Below are 11,501 nucleotides of genomic sequence, written 5' to 3'. Positions count from 1 at the left end.
TTATTACATCTCCAATTGTATTTATAGCTTCTCATTGTCCGATGTAATTCTCAAAATCTTCTAACCTTCTTACTTCACTTCTTCACTAAATCTTAGATAATTTCTTCAGCAATATGTTCAATAGATGTAACTAATACACGACAATCAAGAAATACTACATATGCACTTTGATCTTCTGTTCTTCAAATCTTCCAATTCACGATCTCAGTTGGAAACTCCGTAATTATTCATATATAGCTACATGATTACTTATTTCCTTGAACGAATACCTCAAGTTATCAATTGAGTTGCAAGTAATAATATATGCTGCGACTGTTTCTTCAAATATAATATTTTTTTTTCGCGCATATAAACTTGTTAGACGAAGATAATCATCACATCGTCAAGGCATCCATGGCCTTTCATAAAAGTATTGTCTACATTTATTCGTGTACTTTGTAGACACATCAATTCTCAAATAAAATAATAACCATATGTAATCTAGTGGATAATTACATTTCTTATTCCTACTAGATACAACACATTGGCATAAATCAATTATTTATATGCAGAGTATATTATTCTCTGAACAAATTCTTAAACAATATCGCGCAGAAACAGAATGTACATTCACATTCTTACTTGCATGCAGCAATAATTCTCGCATTTTAAAGCACATCAGTAGCAATAGGAATAAGTTCCAACATCATCAGTTACATTGAATATGCATAGATTAAAATATTCCACCTTTTTTTTAATTAAAGTGCAAATAATTAATAAATACATTTCTTGATGTCGTTCTAAGCAAAACTTTGCCCTTATACAAAAAAAAAACTTGCTTGAAGTAAATCATCCCAACCTTTTAATTTAACATCTCACAGGAACTTGTGTTAAAGGTAAAGAACCTTGTACTTGATTTATTTGCGAAGTATTTTGTTCACGATTTGCCATTCTTGTAGAATCAGAATTAATTTGTGATACTAAACCTGCTGATTCAGGTTGAGAATTTAATGAATTTGAATTTGCAGAATAACACTGATATGGCATTGTATTATTATTAGCACTGCGATTTTCATTCCTGTAATAGAATCGCGATTGATTGAGCAAATTTTCATCATTAAATTGTCCTGTAGGTGAACGATAATTATTTTGGAATTGTCCTCCGTTTCTAGATCTTAAACCATTATAATTGTTTCGAGCAATAACATTTCCATGATATCCATAATTATTAGAGGTTCGCCTAAAATTGTTGAAATATCGACCTCGAAGATTGTTTCCCTGCCGATTTTCGTAACCTTGATTGATAACAGCATAGGCATCTACCTCACTACTAGTTGGAGTCTGAGTACAAGCACTAGTGGTCTTCGAACGTCGAACATTAACTTGCCGCACATTTAACTTGCCTCTATTTTGTTCCGAATTCTTAAAAACCTTTGGAATATTTTCACGTTCGTTGTCTTCATTAGGAAGAACAACAAGCCCCTTTCTACTAAATTTTATTACATCTATTCTTCTTAACATGCTAGTTAGTTGATCTACTGAACGAATTTCGTGACAAGTAATGTGATTGGCAATATTATCAGGTAATTGGCTAAGTATTAACTGCACAACATCTATATCTTGAGGATTTTCAACCAAATTGCAATAACTAGAGTGAGTTTTTAAAGCAAAAGTCTCTAAACTGCCATGTACACTGGGATCGTATTTGCGATTCCTTAATACGGAGAGTTGTGATTGGATAACTTCCGAAGAAGCAAACTGATTAATGAATTCTTGCACAAACTGATCATAAGAATTAAAGTAATATTTATGAGTCCGAAACCAATAACCAGCTCTCCCAATGAAGCATTGTTGAATACTTTGCAGTTTCATTTCTGGTGGCACTCCTACAACATTTAATATGTTATCCAGCTGTTCAACATATTCTCTCGCTGATTGTTGCTCTATCTTTCCCGAGAACTTAGGCAATTGAGATAGTTCACTTAATTTTAAACGTCCACTTCTTGCATTTCCTTCTCCACTACATGTATTTCTAGTTATAGGATGATCACTTGTTCCTCTCGAACTATACGGTTGATTATAGCAAATATTATTTGCTCCGTTTAACCCTGTGTTACTACAGTTATGCAATCTCGAAACATTTACAGAAGAATGAGGATCATCGTGATTGTTCGAAACTGAAGATGGTACACTTGCATCACGATATATGTTACTAACACAATCATTTTGTGGGTTAGGTTCTGATATTTGTGGGTTAAAATCACACCACATACAAGGAGAATTAACGCTTTGATCCAGATGACAATGTGGATTATTATGTACATTACTAACATTGTCATTATTCTTAGTAAACACAGAACTAGAAGTAGGATGTGTATTTGTACCAAAAAGTTGATAGCAAGCATCAGTGTAGTTATATTTCTCAGCACCTAACTCTCGTTTTGGGAATGGACCTTCTGCGTCGTTACTTCGGAATTTCTTTACGGAAGTTTCGTCAGAGCTAGATCTTACAGATTTATTATTCTTGTGCTTCCAACGGACATGTTTACGAGTACGAGTATTAGTAACATTCTTGTTACCGGAAACTTTCTTAGAAGAATCATCTGATACATCACTAGACGAAGTACTGAGTCCAATATCACACTGGGTTCTTCCATTCCGACATGTATTAGATTCTGTATTATCTACAACATTTGATTTTGTTCTACTATTACTATTTGTAACAACAGAATTACGAGCAGAGGAATTAACTTTGGCTGTTAAATATTTCCCATCAGATTGCAGGTTTTTGCTACCTTGTTCCATACATTCAATTCGGGAATTAAACTGTTGGAACTTCTCTATACAATCAGAAATATGCTTATGTACACCATCATTAACATTGCTTTTACTTTCTAAAATAGTGACTCTAGACATAAGATCAACAATGTTAGAATTATAATTTGATTTGATATTATCTAAACTTTGATCATAATCATTAAACTTGTTATTAACATCCTTTAGACGTTCGTCACAATCAACAACGTGTTCTTTCAATAATCCTGGTACATTTTCAAATTCAGATAGTTTGTCATCAACATTACTACATTTAGTATCTAATACAGATTCAAGACATGTAGTTGATTGTAAACACGCCATACTTACCGCATCTATTTTGTCCTTAAATTCAGACATTAAAATATTGAGCCGATTGTTAACATGACTAATATCATGATTAACAGCTTCAAATTTAACATCAAGCTGTGAAGATAACTGTGTATGTGCACTAGATAATTCAGCTTGTTTTAAAGATATAACGTTGAGTTTAACCTGAATATTTTCATTCGACAGGTTTAATTCTGATCTAAGTTCTTGGTTAGACTGTTCAAACTGAGTCCTAAGTTCTTGATTAGACTGCTTAAGTTCTTGGTTAGACTGTTCAAACTGAGTCCTAAGTTCTTGATTAGACTGCTTAAGTTCTTGGTTAGACTGCTCAAAATGAGTCCTAAGTTCTTGATTAGACTGCTCAAACTGAGTCCTAAGTTCTTGATTAGACTGCTTAAGTTCTTGGTTAGACTGCTCAAACTGAGTCCTAAGTTCTTGATTAGACTGCTCAAACTGAGTCCTAAGTTCTTGATTAGACTGCTTAAGCTCTTGGTTAGACTGCTCAAACTGAGTCCTAAGTTCTTGATTAGACTGCTTAAGTTCTTGGTTAGAATTTTCAACAGCTAATTGTATGCTTCTAATGCTGTTTAGTATATCATTTAAATTAGGATTTATGCTTTCCAAAGAAGCTGGCAATTGATAAGGATCGTAACTGGGATCACATTTGTTGCAACAGTATCTTTCCTTCGTGGTAGAATAAATTGTCCAATGTGTAACGGAAAGCTTCAAACAAGATACATGATACCACGAATGACAATCAAAACATTGCACATGCCTCAGGTCATTATCGATTTTATCACAACAAGCCACTCCTTCAATCTTACCTGACTGTACATCACAAATGTCACCATCTTTAGAATTACTACTATTTAAGTAGGTTCCTTCATATGCAACATTAGACTTTAGCCTACGTGAATGTCCAGACTTAGTTTCTTTAGTTTTATCTGCCATGACTGCACAGGATAATAATAAACATAAATAAAATATTTAGGGTTGCCAATTTTGCCTTCGCAACATGTTAAACAAATTGCAACTCGAAGACAAAATAAAATTTTAAAAGTCTATAACTACCATTGCGCAAACTTCTCACCACGCATCAGAAGATTGTCCGTTTTTTTCAATCCTGGCTGTAGGCGCCAAATTATTGAAGCAAGCCTTTTACTTGAACTTCAACGAAACATCCTAGTATTTATCTTTATCCAAATCTACTTACAGTTTGTTAAATTCAAAGAAAACTCGGACGTCACTATATATAATTTCAATATATTTTTCACTTATTGATCTACTACTTTCTTTTGTTTTTCGTTGCTATGTTCAAAATATGTATAGAAATTTATACATCGCAATTTCACATTATCAATAATTAATTATACATCTTATTAGTTCTACAACGTTTTTGAAACAACAAAATAGTAATTGATAACAACATAAATATCATAATGCATGTTAAACGCAAAATTAAACAATAAATAACAAATGAAATAAATGAACATCTTTGGGTCAGTCACAGGGTGAGGCACTCGAACCCCAGCTCCCCAAGCTGCGGCACAACTTGGTGCATGATCAAGTTCGTCTCCATCCACCAAACACGTGCTACGAGGTTAGTGGCTTCCGTCACTTCCCCACCATGACACGGGAACAACGGAGATGTGTGCTGTGCAGGCCACGAACTTCACGGCAAAGTAGATGCCGCTGCGTTACCTGCAAGGTGCCCCTGTGTCTGGAGCCATGTTTTATGGAGTACCACCAGAAGTAAGGCATCATGGCTGCAGATCAAGCCTGGGAGCAGGAGCATCAAAGGTAAATACAAAGAAACCTTCTTATTTGTACTCTTCTTCCTATATTTTTTTAAAATTATTTTTGGGGGGTTTCCTCACTTCCCCCTCCATATATACGCCAAATTTGCATAAATTTTGCATTTTGACATTTTGATATCCTTTTTTTCGGGGGGTTTCATCCCTTTCCCCCTCCATATGTACGCCGAATATGCATAAATTATATATCGTCTTAATCTGTGATTCATTCTGCGTACAACGGTATATCGTTCATATCTCCAGGGCAAATAGTCTCTGAGCTAAAGTCATTTCAAGGTACCGCTGCATTTTAAAGCTTGAATAAGTGGCATGCCGAACACTTTTGGGGGTACAACTCATGTTACATTGGTCATATGATAATGCAAATATTTTTGTTTTCCTTACATGTCATCGATCATTTCCATGTGCATGTCGACACTGTCATGTACTTTTTTCTTGGTGGGGGGGGGGCATTTTTTCCCGAAATTTTGGGATTTTGAGAGTTAGCCCCCTCCCCCCTGCCACATATATGCCGAATTTGCATAATTCATATAGTCTGAATCTCTGGTTCATTCCGCGTACAACAGTATATCACTCATCTCTCTAGGGCAATTAGCCTCCGATCAACACTCATTTAATTGAAACTCTGCATTTTGCTCAAAATGGGCTCGGGACCAAGGGGGTTACATGTGAAAATGGCCTTGGGACTCAAAAGGTTAAAGAAGAAAATAGTGTAGGTGTATTTTTTCGAGCAATGTGTTCTTTTGCATTTATTTTAAAGGAAGAAAACTATTCTACAAAATTACATTCAGTTTATAAACACACATTTTTCTTGTGACTACTGAATTCTTATGGGAATAAATTAACTCCAAAAAATTGGTAAAACAATTATTTTATAATGTATGGGTGGATCGGATGGCTATAAGGGGTGAAGGGAGGCCATCAATAATTTCACATAATGTAAATATGAAAGCTTGCTAGCATATTGGTAAATTCCCATAAATATGCAGGTACAAGAGGATAAAGTATGCTTTCTGGTGAAAAGATTAATCTTATGTACTACAGTTTACGGTTATAAACTTGAGTGTGACTGTGTGAATTTTCATCTAAGTGCTCTGATTTTCTCACATATATCCCCTTTGACTGGGTGCCAAAACTTTGTGGTTGGGGCAAGGACAGTTAATGTTTTCTTGATAGATAAGGGATAGCATTAAGAGATCATACTGGTGGAGCAAAAAGTAGGGAGACAATCCCCCCACACACACTGCCCTAATCGCTGCTACTGTACATGCATGTGAATTAATTTAACATTAATTGCCCTAATGACTTGGTCTGGAAAACCTGGAAATGTCGGGGAATTTTGTTTTCACAAAATAGTAGACACCCTGTGATAGAATATCAGAGAATTTATATTAAAATACAAAGTTATGAAATACAACTACGAAGTTAATAAACATTTTGGTGGGTGATGCAAGGATAGCACATGGAGTACTGGACTGCAGTAGCTATATCTTTTCAAGTATTCTCATTTGGCCACTTGATTCTAGCCAGCACCACACCAGAGAGAATGCTAACCATTATAAATAGATTGCACTATCTAGGAATAGAGTAAATTGCATTTGGGGAATGAAATTAACTACATCTTAGATCTAGAGTTGTGCAGCCAATTGGTTAGCAACCTCATTTTTGATGGAATTAGTCCAGAGTTTGATTGAAAGTGGGAACTCAAAACATTTTGGTGTTGACCAATGAGAAGTTACTTGAAACCAATGATAGTGGGTTCCAGTCTCTAAAGCCAGGAAACAGCTCTGATGCATGGCCCTCAAATGACTATTTCACCACAGACTAGTAGTCGTGGTTTGGCATGATAAATGCATTTAAGTATTGTGTAGGTAACATATCATATTTCCGCATTTGTTGATGGTCCTATTAATTTAGAAGGACCACTGGCCTCATTAACGCAGGTTGCAGCATCTAGGATGGAGTGATGCACTATCATCTCCATTGTAGGCAATGCGATCTGTTTTAATGAGGCAGTGGTCCTTTGAAACTAATTGGGCAGTCAACAAAAGCAGCAAACTGGAAATACAAAACATTACCCAGACAATAGTAGTAGTAGATCTTAAACTATACAAGGAATACAAACATTTAAACCAAAATTGAAATGTTCGAACTTCGAAACTTTCATTTTAGAACATTTTACCAATTCAATTCCGTAAAAATAAACAGTGTAAATTTAACTATAAATTTATTAAATATAAATAAATACTAAAACAATATTATAAACACATATTGCATACTTATAATGCACTGTACATCTTTCTAAATAATACATATTGAAATCACAGTATCTTATGAGAATCATTAATACTTTTACAAATTACTTCTTTGGTAAGTTTCTTTATGTAACTTTCTTTTGTTCACTAGTTCATTACAAATTATCCAGTACTTAGTCTGCTCTCTCCATTGGAGTTCCTGTTACATTGAACTCAGAAATACCTTATGTAATTTACATACACACACATATTCATTTCACGAACCCTTGTGGCACTTAATCAACTTCTTCCACTGTGGGGCCCTGTTGGAAGTTGTTCTGATAACCAGCCTGCTGCCCACAGCTGCCACCCTGTTGAGTCCCCTGGTGCAGCTTCGTCATGAGAGGACTACAGTCCCTCTGTAGTTCCTGCATGCGGTGCTCATATTCATCCTTCTCGGCCAGTGAATTGTTGTCCAGCCACCTCAACACCTCATCGCACTTTGAACGAAGCTTCTCTTTGTCAGACTCACTAAGCCTGGAACCAGCTTCCTCCGCTGCCTGCTTCACACTGAAGATGTAGCTCTCCAGTTGATTCCGAGCGGACACTCTTTCCTTCTGCTTCTCGTCTTCCTCTCTGTATCTCTCTGCTTCCGACACCATCCGGTCGATCTCTTCTTTCGACAGGCGACCCTTGTCATTTTTTATCACAATGTTCTTTGAATGGCCCGTGCTGGACTCCTTGGCAGACACGTTCAGAATGCCGTTTGCGTCCAAGTCGAAGGATACCTCGATCTTCGGAACCCCTCTCGGAGCTGGCGGGATGCCCGTGAGGTCAAACTTCCCCAGAAGGTTGTTGTCTCTGGTCATGGCTCTCTCACCTTCGAACACCTGGATCGTGACAGCTGGCTGGTTGTCAGCGTAAGTGGTGAATGTCTGAGTCTGCTTGCAGGGAATTCGGGAGTTCCTCTCCACGATCTTGGTCATTACTCCACCTGCAGTTTCTATTCCAAGAGAAAGAGGAGCCACATCCACCAGCAAGACGTCTTGGATTTCGCTGCTCTGGTCTCCACTCAGGATGGCTGCTTGGACTGCTGCACCGTATGCCACTGCTTCGTCTGGGTTGATGGACATGTTCAGTGGCTTCCCACAGAAGTAGTTCTGCAGCATGCTCTGGATCTTTGGGATGCGGGTGGAGCCTCCAACGAGAACCACATCGTGGATGGAAGACTTGTCCATCTTGGCATCGTTGAGAGCCTTCTCCACCGGATGAAGCGTCGATCTGAAGAGGTCCATACAGAGCTCCTCGAAGCGAGCCCTGGAAATTTTTGTGTAGAAGTCTATTCCCTCGTAAAGGGCGTCGATCTCGATGCTGGCCTCCGTGCTGCTGGAGAGAGTACGCTTGGCCCTTTCGCATGCTGTACGAAGGCGCCTCAGGGCTCTTGGGTTGCTCGTCAGGTCCTTCTTGAATTTTTTCTTGAATTCCTCAATAAAGTGGTTCACCATTCGATTGTCAAAGTCCTCTCCCCCAAGGTGGGTGTCTCCTGCAGTTGCCTTCACCTCAAATAGCGAACCTTCGTCAATCGTCAGAATTGACACATCAAACGTTCCTCCTCCCAGGTCGAAGATCAGGACGTTCTTTTCGCCCTTCAGGTTCTTGTCCAGACCGTAAGCAAGGGCAGCGGCTGTCGGCTCATTGATGATCCTGAGCACGTTGAGTCCTGCGATTGCACCAGCATCCTTGGTGGCTTGTCGCTGAGAGTCGTTGAAGTAAGCAGGGACAGTGATCACAGCATCTGTTACTTTCCCTCCGAGATAGGCTTCTGCTGTCTCCTTCATCTTGGTGAGCACCATGGAGCTGATTTCTTCAGGGTTGAACCTCTTTGTTTCCCCCTTGTACTCAACCTGGATCTTTGGCTTCCCACCGTCGCTGGTGACAGTGAATGGCCAGTGCTTGATGTCAGCCTGGATCTTAGGGTCATCATAACGTCGCCCAATCAACCTCTTGGCATCAAAGACTGTGTTCTTTGGATTCATGGCCACCTGAAAAGAAGAAGACAAATATGTTTTGAGAATACTGCACATAACTACAGTTATACTAAAAATAGAAATAGTTTTTAAGTCCACTTTATGCACAGAAAGATTAATCTGGACTGGGCCTACAGTTTAAAGTGGGATCCAAACCACTATGTGCTTCCACCGAGGAGTAGCATGCCCAGGGGGAGGAGGGGGGTTTGATAGGGGCCATAATCCCCTTTGCCCCCCAGTATTCCAAAAAAAAAGAACGACAAAAGCAGAAAATGTGGAGCAACAACTAAAAAAAAGTATATGTACCTCCCCACCTTTCAAAAATCCTGGGCGCACCACTGCCACCTGGTATCAGAGACCCCTTTATTCCAGTGCCACATTTAAGAAAAATTAATCTTATAAAACTTCATGTGTGCAATGCACTATGCCAAGAAGGCACATAATGGGGTGGATATAAGGTCTCACATTAATAAAATTTCAATCTGATATAAGGTCCCATATTATTAAAATTTCAATCTAACTTTAATCCAGAGAGGTAAACATCACCATTTAGTTGGGGGGGGGGGGGTTTCAGTGGTCATGACTCAGTTTCATTGCTACTTCTTTTTAAAATATTTTTTGTCGTATTGTAAAACATGAAACTATAGAAAATGCATTGCTACAAGTAGAAAATGTCAATTGCTAGAAAAGTACATGAATCACAAGATTAATATAAAAGCTTTCATTAACTGAATAGTGCACACAGTAACTGATTACAACATGAATAAAGGGTTGAGGGTGGACATGAAAAAGCATTGACAATGCCAACTTTCGCTCCACCCTGCTTCTACTTCTGTTTCGTCACGGTTTTGTGAAACTGTGCTCCAGTAGGCATAAATTAATATTTTAGATTATCCGCACAGCTGAAGGTTGCAGGGGCACAGCCTTTTAATTACGTTATTACTCCCACCCCAGGGTGTCCCCCTGAAACCCAGTAATCAGAGGCTGGGAGAGTTCCAGAGATGCTTTGCAAACTACTAAGATGTTAAAGTATTCACTACCGTTACAGTGTTGTGAGAGAAGTTTTTTGGTGTGGTAATTTCTGCTAAGTATACAGTAGAGTCTCGCTTATCAGACATAAACGAGCCGGCAGAACGTCGGATAATAGGGAGGTGTTAAGAAAAATCCTAATAAACGTCAAACTAATGTTATAATTTTACACATTACGAACCTAATACAGTAATAATATTTTACAACAGTACAGAAAAATTTAATGCCACGCGGTAGAGTCGGGAGAAACTAAAAATAGACTACGCTCATGCTCGCAACTTGCAGTTCTTGTTGCCGATTGATTATTTTTTCCGGTGGCATGTCGGATAAACGAGACTCTCCTGTATTGTGATTTCCTATAAATATGTAACAACTTATTATTGTTATTGTTAAAACCACTATCATATCGGATGATGCGGCGAATGATTTTCCTGGTGGAAAAGGTTGAAGTTAAGTCGTATGCAATTGTTTCATTCAGTGAAATTATTTCGTTGCCAGATACCCCAAGTGTGCAACAACAAAAGTATTAAAACTAAACCCATCAGTCCTGTGTGTATCAGGATAATGTGGGTTGCCTGCATCATGTCATGTCAATTTCGCAAAGTATAAAATGTGCATCGCTAGGGCATAACTTTGGAGAGCGGAGAGGACACTTAACTTTATGAGTGGGGCAGAGTCAAACTTGGGACTTCAGGGGGCAGGTTCGACAAGTTTTCCATCCCATAAAAAGTCCAGAACTATTTTCCTAAATAACTGACATTTGCACAATCATAAATACTTTGCTCTTCAGGTCCCGAGGTTAACAAAAGTATCTTTAATTTTTACATTTAATAATAATAAAGTGCCCCCTCTATAATTGCTGACATGTCATTTGACACTTACCTGGTTCTTGGCGGCGTCTCCAATTATCCTTTCGGTGTCTGTGAAAGCGACGTAGCTGGGTGTTGTCCTGTTGCCCTGGTCATTGGCAATAATTTCAACCTTTCCCTGCTGCCACACACCCACACAGGAGTACGTGGTGCCCAGGTCAATGCCGATAGCTGGAGCTTTTCGAACCATTTCGTCCTTGTCACTTTTCAACGTTCACCAACACAAACAGAAGAAATTTTGTGTTTATCACTCGCAAAACGATTGCAGAATAGCGCGCTAAAGCTTCCACTACTTGTCTTCTGTTCGAATATTCTCTTGTTGCTTTCTGATAGAAACTACCGCCTTTCGCGACGAATTCGGTATATATAGAAATCAGCTGTTATTCGAGTGACGTCACGAAAGTT

General features: G+C 38.4%; 1 protein-coding gene across 1 annotated transcript; it reads right to left on the bottom strand.

Annotated features, from left to right (window-relative positions):
• Positions 1-7,147: 7,147 nt before the first annotated feature.
• LOC145999050 (heat shock protein 70 A1-like) lies at positions 7,148-11,479 on the bottom strand. The gene is made up of 2 exons (XM_083135991.1): positions 11,110-11,479; positions 7,148-9,213 (listed from the first exon to the last, which is right to left on the bottom strand). The coding sequence occupies exons 1-2, from the start codon at positions 11,284-11,286 to the stop codon at positions 7,468-7,470; spliced, it is 1,923 nt and encodes a 640-aa protein (XP_082992117.1). The 5' UTR covers positions 11,287-11,479; the 3' UTR covers positions 7,148-7,467.
• Between the last annotated feature and the right edge of the window lie 22 nt (positions 11,480-11,501).

This window comes from Lepisma saccharinum, chromosome 1 (genome assembly GCF_977018435.1).
Source record: "Lepisma saccharinum chromosome 1, izLepSacc3.1, whole genome shotgun sequence".
NCBI lineage: Eukaryota > Metazoa > Arthropoda > Insecta > Zygentoma > Lepismatidae > Lepisma > Lepisma saccharinum.
The sequence above is the reverse complement of the archived record's forward strand: the minus strand, read 5'-3'. Positions and strand labels throughout refer to the sequence as shown.

What these genes read in the sequence shown, in the direction of transcription:
- LOC145999050 (XM_083135991.1), bottom strand. Translation starts at nt 11,286, where the DNA reads ATGGTTCGAAAAGCTCCAGCTATCGGCATTGACCTGGGCACCACGTAC. An exon ending in GAGACGCCGCCAAGAACCAG is followed by an intron (nt 9,214 to 11,109) that starts GTAAGTGTCAAA and finishes TCTTCTTTTCAG; the next exon opens with GTGGCCATGAATCCAAAGAA.